A 13,958-nucleotide genomic window follows, 5' to 3' on the forward strand; every position below is an offset into this window, starting at 1 on the left:
TCCCCATTTCGTGGCAACGTAGATCCGTCTAGCGACAGATCCATTAGAGTAGTCGTTGATAGCCGGTGCAGTATCTATCCGCCAGGAATAATGGGATTTCAGGGGCAATTTTAAGATTCACGAATCCTCGAATTTCCTTTTTCTTCGTCTATCGCGGGCTTCCGATGGGATTACCCTCCGTTCCCCTCGTTACGCCCCTGTTCGACGCCAACCACCACCTCTGGCTTATTTTACAGGCGATGTTTTGCAGACTCGGACGCGTCTCCGCTTCAATGGCGGCGACGTGCCCCGGAAACGACGCGCAAAATCCTTTGTGCAAGAACCAGATTCGTTATCGGATAAAGTTATACGCTGGCCAACTAATGACTACACAATCTAATCTCGAAGTGAAATCCGGCAGCGCTGTCGATGTGCGTTAGCAAAATAGGCGATCGGTAATCCCGTTATTAACGAGCTTTACTCCGCTCACAATGGATATTAATTCCGCACGGTGCGGCGGTATAAATCGCGTCGAATTAAGATACTTCGTCGTTCACCCCACTCGGTTATTACGCTCTCGATGAAAATTCATAAATGTACGCTCGTTGAATTCGTTAGTCTCTCTTCTTTTTCTTTTTTTTTCGGGCTTCTTGCGGCAGGCCGTCATCCACGGGTACGTTGTTCCAGCGGAATTATCATAATACGTTTCCAGACTGGAGCTTCTGACCGCCATATATTGCTCGTTCGTGATTGTATCGTCGGGCAGCCAGCGTCACAGCCCGGATCAGCAGCGGTATACGCCGGCTACGGGAAGCTGCCACAGTGTTAAGCGTTTTTTCAATATTTCAACGCGATGCTATCGCCCGCGTCTCTGCCTGGCCGAGATATCAGAATCACGGCCATCCGCGTGCATTACTCCTCGATAATTACGTCCACACCACCTGTACCCGTGCGCGCCGAAAAGATCCCGACACGTCTGAGCGCTCTGGTCTGCGGAACGGGGTAACTAGGGGAAGCGGGTTCAGATATGGTGGCAAGCACGGTTGCGCGAATCGCGCGCGAATAGGCGAATAACGACACTTCGATATTCCTCGATCGCTCGCCGGTATAACGTTGAAATACAACGAAAACGCATCCGTATGGCCCGGACATTCGATGACTCGATTATATCGACGAGTGCCACCGCCATGAATAATCGAACGACAGGGTACACGCAGCTGGCGAGCACAGGCGAGCTCGGTGGACACAGGTAAAAATTGAGTCCTCGAGAGCGGATCGCGTGTCGAGTCACGGTTATTCTATTATTTATCCGGACGGTCTGCGCGCTGGCCAGAAGGTGTCGTCAACAGCTCATAAAATCGGATCGGGCTGGATGCGGGCGTTATCAATCTCGTTCAGTCTGGAAAGGGGATTCGGCGTGCTCGCGTGCTACGAGCGGACGATATCAGCCGGAAATCTCCTGTCGCAGGTTGGTCTCGCGCGAAACCTTGCATCGCGTGTTGCCATGCTACTGCAGTCGGACAAAAACCAACCAGAGATAAGGCCACCTCTTGGAAGAAGGGCTGAAACGGGTCGGAAGGGAGTAGGGGGAGGAGGTGGAAGAGGAGGAGGAGGAGGAGGAGGAGGTGGTTGGGCGGTTTGGTGTACACGGGGGACGAGGGAAAAGCCGCCGAAAAAACGCGGATTCGTTAACGAGTTCAAGTGCTCACGCTCGAGTACGTCAAACTAATTGCACGCCCGGATACGTTTCCTCCGACCACCCTCCGCAGCTTTCTTTTATCCGCGCCACGGGGTACTCGTTAGCGCCGCTTTCGGATTTTACCCGGGTGCCCCGAAAACGCCGAGTTTCTTCGATTCGCCCGTAAATACGCCAAGCTTTTTACACGCAGCTCTCGTTTTATTCCCGTCGTCGCCATTTTTGACGAGAGAGCGGTATTTATTGCCGATATAACCTCTCGTTCCCCCGGGGAAGCGATTTCGAGCGGAAATTTTGACTTACGACGACGCTCGCAGCGAAGTAAAATACGCGAGGGGGTGGAGGCGGCTGGAAGGATTCTTCGGGTAAGAGAAAAAAGGAGGAAAACAAAGGATATTCGTTTCCATTGTTGGGACGATCTTTACTCGATGCTTGAACGAATATACGGGCGCGCACACCGCGTGACTTCACTTATTATTACGTATCTGGCAGGGCGGGAGGAAGAGCCAGGGGTGAGTGTATATATGTACGCGGGGGTGGTGGCGGTACATAATATATATCTAACTGCGCTGTGCCGCGTAATTAAATCATGCCGACGGTTTTGCAATTAAACTCGATTATTTGCTCGTCGCTAGCCACCCCGCGCGCACCGGCCTCGATTTAACTCTTTCGAGCGACGCGCGCCCACCCTTCGGCACCCTTTATCCCATTCGTCCGATGCAATATCCTTCTACTTGATACCGCCGGGCCAGCCAGCGTCTCCGGCCGCGTTTCGCGACGCATTCCTCCCGGCCGTTTAATTGCCCGCTGAAATTCAATTAGTCTTTCGCTGAGAAATTTCCAACGATCGATCCCTCTCCTTGTTATTAACTCCACCTTCGCGAGCGATCCCGGCCGCAGCCCGGAGAAACGTTGCTCTTCATTTTCATACGGTTATGCCTCGCAGTTTCACGATTATGTTCCAGATTTTTGCAGCGTTAAGTGGCACGTTTTTTCATTGGTCCCCTTTATGGGACCGGTGGATCGGCGGAGAAAGAGAGAGAAAAAAAGAGGACGGGAGAATTAAGTCTAAGGTTGACTGGGAATTTGCATTGTAGACGAAGGTTAAGGTGCAGCAGGTAGTTCCGGTCCTTTCCTCGTTTATACGATGTGGTTGTTACGGGTAATAAAACGGCATCACCGTGACCATGCTTAAATATCTGTGTACACGAAGAAATTAGGGACCGTTTTCATACTTTTCCCGTGTTCGTGGCGAACAATAACCCGCGAGCAAGAGCCTTGAATCTGTTTAGTTTCAATTACGATGGAAAAAGTCGACGCGGTAAAAGACGCGATTAATCCTAAAAATTCGAAGCCACAAACCTTTGCAAACTATGGCCGCACGGAATTTCGCCCGGAAATTCCTATATGCGTATTACCAAAACAACTGATGGAGCCGAAAGACCCATATATGAGCCGTTCACTGTACAAATCGATTAACTCCACTTTTTGAAAAATCTTAAATTCAAGTCTCAAAGCACTTGGTATAGTCGTAACTTTTTATATTTCAGAGTTTTCAAAAAGTGGAGTTAATCGATTTGTCTAATATGTGTCTAATATGTGTAAACGCTATGGACCTCCTCCTATTTATATATTTATCTAATTATTTATTTATCTAGTCGATAATTCCTCTTCTCTTTACCCACTTGAAACCAAAATCTGTATAGTTTTCGCGCCCTTCTATACACAAGCATACCCTCGTTCTAATATAAGATTATATTATCTCAAAGCGATAAACGTGGTAGATTAACCCTTTGCACTCGAGAGGCGACTCTCAATCGCCATTTAATCAGATTATAAAGATTTTGTTAATTAATATCTCAAATTAAGAATTGCCCAACGACGCGTGGAATATCGAGGTAAAATAATTCTACGTCTTAGAATTAATTTGCATTTCTTATTTACGTTCTGAAAATATTGTCGACTTTATGGCAGAAAGTCTTAGAATTACTATATTTTTGCAACGAAAAGATTGCCGAGTGCAAAGGATTAAGTGCTCCATGTTGGAGCCATCGATCTCACAGTTTAAATTTGCATTTATAACCTTTTATACGTTTTGGTTTCTTTCTTGCATGTATTCTATCGCAATTATACTTGGCGCATTAAAACGTATAAAAAGAAAAAATTGCTATGGCCAGGTGTGTCTAGAATTTGACATTTTGGAGCGCTATCGAGGAAAATGGTGACTAACAAGGAGAGTGCAAGTCCTTTGAGTCATAGATTTACTTTACTTTAAACTTTGTAGATTTATAGATTTAGTTATCTAGTTCAAGAAAATATATCATTACAACTATTATCGAGGAAAATGGTGACTAACAAGGAGAGTGCAAGTTCTTTGAGTCATAGATTTAGTAGTAGTAGATACTTTAAACTTTGTAGATTTATAGATTTAGTTATCTAGTTCAAGAAAATATATCATTACAACTACTCGATAGTTTTCGAGATATTTATGATTAGAGTTTTATTATTGCCTCAATTACAGATTTATTTCGAGTATTTATCAAGCGCAGTCGTGGCGATATTCGAAAATTCCCACGCTGGTGGCAATTTATTTATTATATATTATCTATGACCCGTAGGACTTGCACTCTGCTTGTTAGTAGAAATGTGCACTGGCAATTTGAAATGCCCATCGTGGCAGCAACACGACTCCACGTTGACTTCGAACAGTCCCGGTCCGTAAAGGGTTAACGCGTGCTTTGTGATACCGATTTCACGACCATACGAGTCTAACTATCAACCATCCAACTATCGAAAAAAGGCAATGGATCTTACGAATCCTTCGTAACCTCGTCAAGGAACCTGGCTTAACCCCAAGAGTCTCCCAACTGCGAGAAAACTTTCGAAACACAGGAAACGTCGGCGGTAAAAAAGGTCCTATCCGAAAGTCGAAAAACGTGGGGCCCATCGCGCGCCGACCCAAACTTTCACCGGTCGAAAAGCGTCGTCCTCTTTTTTCCTACCCCCGAAAAATAACAAAGTGCCAGGGGGGACCTAACAGGGGGCAACTAGCGACTTTCCCCGGTGAAAGTCGCCTCTCCTGACTTTTTACGAGCGAACGTTCGTGCCTACCCCGTGACGGGAAAGGTGCACGGAAAAAGCGAAATTTTAAGGGGGGCAATAAAAGAGTAAAAGTCGTGGGCCTTTTTGTTACGGGAAACACCGCGACATAAAACATCCTTTGGCTTGGAAAAGGGAAAGTCGGCCCTTGTTCTTTACCAGACGATCGTGTTCTTCGCGTGACGAATCTTCGGAAAAACTTTCTCTATGCGTGCACGAGAAGGCAAAACGAAAAGGTGAATTCGTAAATTCGAAAAAGTCGGGTAAAAAATGGCGCGCGGCGTAAATTAAGATTCCCGGAGCGAGCACGATCATCGATAAGAAATTAACAATTGGAACACGTTCATCTTGCAAGAACTCGCGATAGCATCTCGTTGCTCTGGATCATTAAGGATCTTATTTCTCTCCCGATTTTCCCGGGTTTTGTTCGGCCAGCACGTTTGTGTCTCGCTCCGCGGCGTGTAATAGGGAGAGCGAAACGGAGGATGCGACAATATCCGGCGCGCCGGCGTCCGACAACTGATAACGCCAAGGGATGTTTATGTATGTGTTCATAATATGTTTCGAGTTATGCTCAACCCCTTCGAAGCATCGAGGCTATCCGTGGAACCGGCCGAAATTACACAGATGCGAAATTGCTCGAAAACGAACAATACGTCGGATAAATCTGGAAATTCGCAATTTTCATCTCGTTAACGAGCCATCTCGCGGGCAATCGTCGAAGAAATGTTTTCCAACGACGAGCAGAGTCGTCGACGGGAGAAAAAGATAAAGAGGGAAAGAAAGATAAAAAAAGAGTGGGAGACGAGAGAGAAATTAGAAAGAGAGAGAGAGAGAGAGAGGTGACGCTGGAGACTGCGGCGATAATTCCAGGCAAATTTTATCGATGCCGAATGAATAAACCTATAAAAAGGGAAGTACTTTCGCCGGCGACTCAATGGCTTTCGTATCTATATGTAAATAAAGCGGAGAGAAAGAGAGGAGACTCAGCGAAAGAAAAAGAGAGAGAGAGAGAGAGAGAGCGGGAGAAGAGCGAGCGGAGAGGGGAAAAGAAGAGGCGGCCATTTCTCTCCATGGAGCTGGTGTAATTTACGCGAGGACTGAAGATAGCGAAGGGACTTAATTCACGTTCCGCCGACGAAAAAATAGGATAGAACCACTACCACGAGACGGAACCACCTCGTTCGCTGCTCTTAATTCTCGTTACAACGGGAACGCTGCCCTTATCCGTGGCCAATTACCTAAGCTTATTAACTATTCCGGATAAACGAACCTCTCTCCCTCTGTCTCTTTCCCCGCGGGATCTACGATCCACGAGAACGCCTCTTGCTACGAGCCGGGGACATAATATCGGGTCGTCGCGAAACGGCCAGAGCCCCGAAACCATCCGACCTTCTCTAGCCGAAATCACGCGAATTGAAACGAAACGAGACGGCATTCTTGGTCTCCCGGGTCACGGGCCGTGTGACATTCCGGTGGCAATTATATCCCGATAGGAAAAAGACCACGTTCCCCGCACGTTGTCGTGATCCGAAAGACTCGCGACTCGCGTATGCCTCCGTCGGATGAAATAATAGTTCGGCCTGGATGCCACACCCAGTATTGTGTTCACTCATACTCGTGCCTCTGCGTCGCCTTATGCGCTTGCTTTGGCATTTTACGTAGGTATACATATCGATGATATACATGTTCCAGCTCGGACATACGAGACACAGAGACGCGCGCGCGAGCGAGCGCGGTACAAGTGTACAAAAGGGAAGGCGTATATAAGCGTACAAAGACGACGAACACGTAGGCACGGGGGAGACCCGTGGCTGGGTCTCCAAGATAGCGAGATACGAATGTCGAGGGAGAGAGACAGAGAGAGAGAGAGAGAGGAGAAGAGAGCAACGGCGAGACGGAGAAAAGAGGAGCGAGGAGACGGAGAGGGTAGCGGGGGTTGGTTTGGAAGAAAGGTGGGGTCGTGGAAGAACGAAAGGGGGTTGTACGGGATGATGGCGGTGGTTCTCTGTTCGTTCACGTTCGCTTCCACGTCCCTGCAGACGTGCCAGCCGCTGATCTACGATTCCCTCGCGCATAGCGGGCCGCATAACTCTCGTCTTATACCTCTCGCTGAGATCTGGACGATGATATTGCTTATCCGTGTGTTCGAACCGCGACCCAGCCGGAAATCCCCGCAAAACAAAGAAGAAACCCGTCGCGGAGGATAGCCGGGAGAAAGATTGCCTCGCGCCTTTGGGGTGGCGTTTTTGGCCAGGGGTGGACCTGGCAAATCCGCTCGTTCATTCCGACCGGATGAAATATTCTCGCGTGAATTTCAAATGGGATAACATTCCGGTCAATTTATAGTTAATAAACATGAAAACGAGCGGAGAAGGAGGAGCGAGAGGTGGTTGGCTGGATGAATCTCGCTCGAGAGGGTGCATAAAGTTTCGCCTACCCTTATCCCGGGATAGGTGCGCGTTTGCCTCGCGATCGTATGGAAAAACGTCGATAATTCGACGAGTAGCGAAGAAAGAGAGAGACGGAGAGGGAGACAGAGGGAGAGAAAGCGTCGGTTGCGAAACACGATCGTCGGATCATTAATACGGGGAGGGGTGAATTATCGGGGTGAACTGGTTATAAAGAGTAGGAGAAAAGCCCGAAACGTATAAATTCTATTATGACCCTCGGTACAGTCTGAAGCATGGTATTACTAAACAACGTTGTCTCTGGCCGGAAGCCTTTAAAAGAATGGAATAAGAGAGACGAGGAAGGAGAGAGGTATTTCGTGGAAGAGATAGTGGAGAGCGAAGGGAAAAGAGAAGGCAACGGCAAAGGAGAAGGAGGAGGAGAAGGAGGAGAAAGAGGAAAGCGTCCGCCCCTTTCCTTGCGCTCGGTTCGGGGTTTCAGCTCGTGCAAGCGGTTAACGCAGCCATTTCACGCCTCGGGAAGCATCCAGTTTCCTCATCCAAATTCTAACCGAATTCACGGAAACCTCTCCACCGACGAGCTACGAGGATTTCTATTTAGCGCAGGTTAGAACATGGCGGAGACAATCGGAGAGATACTTCTACCCGAGCCCCCTCTCTCTCCCACGACTCTCGAGGATCACGCGTTACGAAGAGAATCTCCTGCGAGGAAGCCTTCCATCGGCCAGGGAAAGAAGGAAATACGAGGATTCGAAACGAATGGACGTACACCGATAACCAAAATCGAAAGGGGGAGAGAGCACCGGGCGAGCTGGATAATCGGAGATGCTTCCATCACGCAGCCCATCGACTCGAATAACCCTCCGTCAATGCGATCTTCCTACCAGTCCCCTCTTTGGCTATTTAATCCTCCGTCAGAGCGATCGAACCAGGGTTATCCCTTAAAACTGCAATTCTTTATGGAATTAACCGACAATTAACGGCAACGACTCGGTTTTTGGCCCCCGCAGTCGGAGGGTGAGAGACTCGAGGGGCTGGGGCGCTACCGGTTTTTCATCGCGCACCGGAGAATCGCGCGGAACGAAATCCCGCGTCAGGGACGCGCAATCAAGGGAATATGACCATTGAATCCTCGCGTACGTTGTCTGATATCGATGCAACGTCTATTCCACGGAGAATTACCATATAGGATTCGACTTATGGCGGATGCTGGATGCGCGAAAGCGTCGCGTGTACGCGGGCATCGAAACTTTTCCCGTGGCCCCCTCGCGCCCCCCCCCGGTTGCGTCGGTTTGCTTCGTAAACCCGCGCGACCCTTTCCGCGTTTTTCCTGGCAGAATGGCCTAAAGTGAGTATCGATCAGAAAGTCTGAGGGAATTACGGTCCATGAGCGATTCTCCATTGCCTATACCAAGTGGTTATATCTGCCATACGTCGTGTGCCATAGGAAAGGGGCGGCAACCGCAGCAGCACGACTGTCCTTCCTCTCTCACCCTCTCCGACGCCATACCCGTACTCGGCTACCCCAATTTCACCCCCGAGAGCCAATATTTATCGATCACCCTCGAAGGCATCGTTCTGTATTCTCTCTGCCTCTCTCTCCTTCTCCTGCTCGCGCGACCAGCCTTTCCTACTCACCCCCGAACCCCCCCTTCGTTCTAACGCGACCTCTGCACGTTCTCTCGTGGCTAACCTTCTCTTCCTTTTTTTTCCCTCTTTCTCCCACTCCACTCGTTCCACTCTTCCCTCTTTCTCGAGAAAAAGAGAAACAGACACGCGGTTCTCGCTCCCGTCGCGCTGTCAAGACGCTCGCAGCTGTTCTTCGCGATACTTTTTCTCCGGCCGCTCTGCGGGGAGAAAGAGTTCGTCAACAGGGGAAAGGGAAACGGTTCTAGAGCAGAGCACCAGCAACAGCGGTGGCTCACGGGCGCGCGATGAAAATTCACCCCACGACTCTTTATTCTTGGAAGCCTGCTGCCTCCCGTGTCGTTCTAGAACGGCGTCGCAGCGCTACACACCGAATTCGAGGAAATTCCGAGGGGTACACCCCCGTGGTAGCAGCATCTGTGCGAGCACGCCTCGCCCCGTATAAATCTAACCCTGACACACGATCCGAATTCGGCACGAGACTCTCGGATGCCCGTTTAAAACGCTCCCGGGACGCGCGACGACGTCGACGGACCAGAAACGACGACCACGACGACGTTTCGTCGAGTGTCTCGAGTCTTCGGCGTCCGTACGATTTCGGACGATGATTTGGATCGGTCGTGATTACCGTCACCCTTCGAGACCCGTGTGCGTGTGTCCTCCTCGTCTCGCCCCGATCGAAATCATCCCCCGTGGCGGCGCCACCGTCGAGTCGACGCTGAAAGCTCGAGCACGCGAAACGTCTTCTAACTTTAATCAAGTTTGAAGAAAGCACAACTCACCTTGCAACCATGTCCAATGCGGCTTAGCAATATCTTCCTTACCTGTGACAGAGAGAAAAGTCTACGTGAGGATTCAGCGGATTCTCTGACTCGCTCGAGTGCGCTCGTGCGCGCGCGCTATCGTGTCCGGGGAAACGGCGTTGGCGTTCACGAGCGACCCGAATAAATCTTTTTCCGCGATCGAATCGAGCGCAACACCGGGTGGATCTGGGGCGGGTGGAGAGGTGGCGGAGAACCGGGATATCGCGTACATATAATAAGAGACGTCAGTCGGATGAATTATTCGGTGAAAACTGATCACCGCCGTGCGCGAAACACGATAAATCGTGGAAATGTTTAAGCAGCCCGTGCCGGGTATAATGCGAGTGAGCGCGGAGCGGCGCGATCGATCGGAACATTTTAAAACCGAGCCAATGAGAATAACTCGCGAGCCGTCATAAATGAAGCCATAAATCGTATTTAGCCATTCGCCGGGCCCGGGGTGATATTTCGCTGGATCGGACAACGCAATTTTCTATCGGATAGTTCAATTTCTAGATCGAGGATTCATATTTAAAAATATCCGCTGCAATCGGACGGGATTAAACAATTAACGATCCCCTGTGCCCCTTCGCGCCACCGTCGCCGCCCCTTCCTTCGTCTCTGTCACGTCCGTTCTACAACGCCCACCCCCGTGCGAGCCCATCCCTCGGCTTGTTTTTCATTTCGCCGGCGATTTCGCTGGCGCGTGATGAAACGTCGATCGATGAGCTACTGAATGCATTTTGCACGCGGCCATCGAACGCCCGGGATTGTGTTCGTTAATATTCTATTAGACATCGACAAATGCGCGCCCCGTGTTTCAACGACACTCCGCGTTTAATCTCCTTCCCTCATTATACATTCGATCTGCCGTAAAGCGAATATCACGCTGGACAGGGATTCGCAGAGATTCGCAGGGCAACGATTCCAAATCCGGGGCTCCTTTCTATCCGTTTCACGCTTCTCGCGCGATTAGCTTCGAACAATGCCCCGCGTTTTCTTCACGCGCCCCCCCCGTTCCCCGGCCGCGGTGCCAGAAGGAAATCTCCGGCGGCGTATCCGCGCTCGCGAAACGCGTAGAATTCGAGAAAGATTACGAAAGCGGCGATACACAATGGCCGCTGATTGGAATACCGGTTAATGCAGCTTTCCCCTGTCGCGTATAACGTCATAACGGCGGAGGGAAAAATGGGAACGCGAGGCGAAACGCGGTCGGTGGACATTAGCGAATGGCGCCAGACGCGGTGCACGATCATCGTGGCGGAAAGGATTAAGTTAATCGCGCGAAATGGGAAATTTCAATTGTCGAACGACTCGCTTCAGAACGCGCGGCAATTATGCGCGCGCCTCGCCGCGCCGCTTGTAACTCACCGCAATAACGGAATAGTATAATCAATTTCAACCCCGCCTCGAATTACGCTGCTTCGGTTACATCGATCATTAACTCGTTTATCGCGTAACCGGGCTAGTTAGTCACGATCGTAAAGCAACCTATTGAAAGTATAATGCGGCGAACGAAAGGGGGTAGGTAGCCTAGCCGCGACGCGGCGGCGGCAGTGGCGGTGGCCGCCGCGCATTCGACCAAACAGAGCCGTTTTACACGCGTCTCGGCTACGAACCAACTGGCCAGGGTAATCTAGCATCTAGGAACAACTTCTTTCCTGCCCGGCCGCGCTCTGTCATCCATATTCTAGTTATTTGCGCACGTGCACGGCCCCCAGCTCTGCGTTCGCGCTAGACTGGAGGTGTACACACGGTGGGTGTACCTACTACCCGGCGCGTCTGTGTGCACGCGAGTACGTGTATTCGCGCGATGGTTACCTACTTAAGTCAGATATTATCGGCAGAGGAGGCAATTCGATTGCGTGTACCGAAGCATGGTGCAGCGCTGATATAGAACTACTAAACAGGTCGTAGATCAGCTCGGTTAGTTATAACGCTGCCTCTGCTCTCGCCCCTACCACCGCCCCCTTCGACGCTGAACCAATTCCCACCGGTGTTCTGGATCATTTGGCGGCCCGCGGCCGTGAGATGCGCGCATGCACCGCCACCACGCTGTGCGCCCGCTATCGCGATCCTGTAATTCGCCCTTCGATCCACTCTATGATTTTTAGAGACGACGTCGGGGGACGAAAAAAAAGGAAAAAGCCAGCACCGGCCATGGACGGCAGACGCGGCAGACACAGCAACAACCACCCGGCGGGGTTGTTGCGCGGCGAACTTTTTTACTGCCACGGGATACAATGCTACGAGATTCGCCGATCGAGCCGGGAATAAAGTGGTCTGCGATAGAGCTCGTTCCCGCGCATAGGATTCACGCTCCACCCGTTCTCCCTTGCCCTCTCCCTTCCTCTCTCTCTCTCACTCTCTCTCTCTTTCTCTCCCAGGTTTCACGATCCTTCGGCGTTCCTCGAGGAGACAGAGAGTCCTTCGAGATCGATCTCGCGTTTTACACGACGTTTAAGCGAACCTCCCCTTATTCAGCCGACGAGACAATCACCGGATATCGGCCTTCCTTTTTTCCGTCCAATTTTCGCCACGATCGTGACTCCCAGGGAGAGGAAGATCCGCCAGACCCCGCAGAGACCCCCCCGATGGCCGCTCCGATCTTGGACGGATCGCGGGACTGTAAATCAGCGGGAAAATCTCATATCCGAAGGCCGTGACGGTGCACGAGCCTCTTTCTTTCGTACACTCGGCTCGGCCTACGACCGATGAATTGATAATTCAAGAGGGAACGCGTTATTGGTTCCCGAAGTGAAAATCTGCAGACCGGTGACTTACGACACATTGCCGGTGACTGGTTATTAGATTATTGGGCGTATCGACAGCTCATGCGTTGGCTGCCGATATAGGGTGGAAGGCAGGAGTCAGAGGCAGCTCGAGAGGGTGGAGTGAGCGAGAGACGAGGAGAGACAGGGCGAGTGCGAGAGAGAGAGAAGGAGGGAGGGAGGGAGGGAAAGGGAGGATACGAGGGATGGCGGCAGTCGGTGATGGTGTCGCTGCTTGTGGGTCGCGTACGGACCACGTACAAATATAGAGGGTTTCGGGGGTGGGTGGGGCGAGTGTGGGAGCGCAGGGGGCCAGCGGCGGTGGGACAAAATGGGGAGACCGTGATAACGATAACGTACGATCGGCATTAGCTGGCGGCTTGCTGCGGCTGATGGATGCGCTAATTATCAGCAAGCAGGAGTTACAGTGTTTCGCGTAGCCGTCCGCGCGCGCGGACGATCACTATGCGTTTCCGATAGAGACCATCGTGAAAAAAGAGATTACGCGGCGCGCGGTGAAAAAAAAACACGAAAAATCCGGAATTGCCGGCATTTCGATGTGACGGGTTTGGCCTGGCGAAATTTCAACGCGGATGCCCCCCCGCCCCGCCATTTCGAACGGACCATGCAGCAGCAGCACACCTGGCCGAGCCGAGTCGAGCCGAGCCGAGCCGCCCGCTTTCCACCGCGGCCAAATCCGAACCTACATCCCGATCAAACCTTATTGCATAATTTGCGAATTCGCCGTTGTTATCGCGATCGTGAAAATACGTATCCGAGCGAGATTTACGGGGAGAAAAAGAGAGGACGGAGAGAAAGGAAGGAAGCGGCGGGGCAAATAAACGGAAATGCCCCTTTTTTCCCGGCGCTTCTTTTCCGGTCAAGCTTAAAAGGAAGTCGACGACGCGAAATCTATTTCGTCCGCGATTCGAACGGACGATACAAAAGTGGTCCGAGCAATTTTCTTCCCTTACGTTCAATTTCGAAGGGAAGCATCGTAGTTCTCGCACATCCACGTAGACCCATACGTATCCGGAAACCGCAAGCTGCGGTCTAAGCCCTAGATGCATCTACGTAACATAATCTACGATAGCGGCCGGCGCGTATACAGCGCACGATCGGTCGAGATCCGGTGCCCCGTAATGAACATTGCGCTTGTTTATTTAATGGGAAATTCGGTGGCGCCATAAAGCTCGAAGAAGGGGGTGAAACCTATTAAATTTATGTTTTCGGTTTACCCGCTCTGACGGATCGCAATGCCCGCACGCGTCGACCTCTAGCCACCCCCTGTCGTGGTTCAACCACCCCCACCCACTTGCACCGCCATTTCTACCACCTACTACTCCCTTCCACCCAGCTTTCCTGTATCTGCTCTATCCTCTTTCCCACCCACTCTCTACCTCCCTCTATCTCCATCTCTCTCCATCTCTCTCCTTCCCTCGCTATCTCTCTGTTGTTAGCATTCGCTCTGTTTCACCCTTCCCGAACCTTCTCTCGCTCCATTTCTCCCTCCCTCTGCCTCTCTATGTCTCTCCCTCTCTCTCTCTTTCCC

The 13,958-nt window shown here is 51.0% G+C and overlaps 1 protein-coding gene across 1 annotated transcript in view; it reads right to left on the reverse strand.

The window, feature by feature from the left end:
- Ubx (ultrabithorax) overlaps positions 1 to 13,958 on the reverse strand; it is a 153,725-nt gene that overhangs the window by 77,354 nt on the left and 62,413 nt on the right. Inside the window, exon 2 of the mRNA XM_017898093.1 lies at positions 9,615 to 9,656. Within this exon, the coding sequence (XP_017753582.1) occupies positions 9,615 to 9,656 (42 nt within the window). The remainder of the gene's footprint in view (positions 1 to 9,614; positions 9,657 to 13,958) is intronic.

Source organism: Eufriesea mexicana, unplaced genomic scaffold (assembly GCF_001483705.2).
Source record: "Eufriesea mexicana isolate 0111107269 unplaced genomic scaffold, ASM148370v2 scaffold611, whole genome shotgun sequence".
Taxonomy (NCBI): Eukaryota; Metazoa; Arthropoda; class Insecta; order Hymenoptera; family Apidae; genus Eufriesea; species Eufriesea mexicana.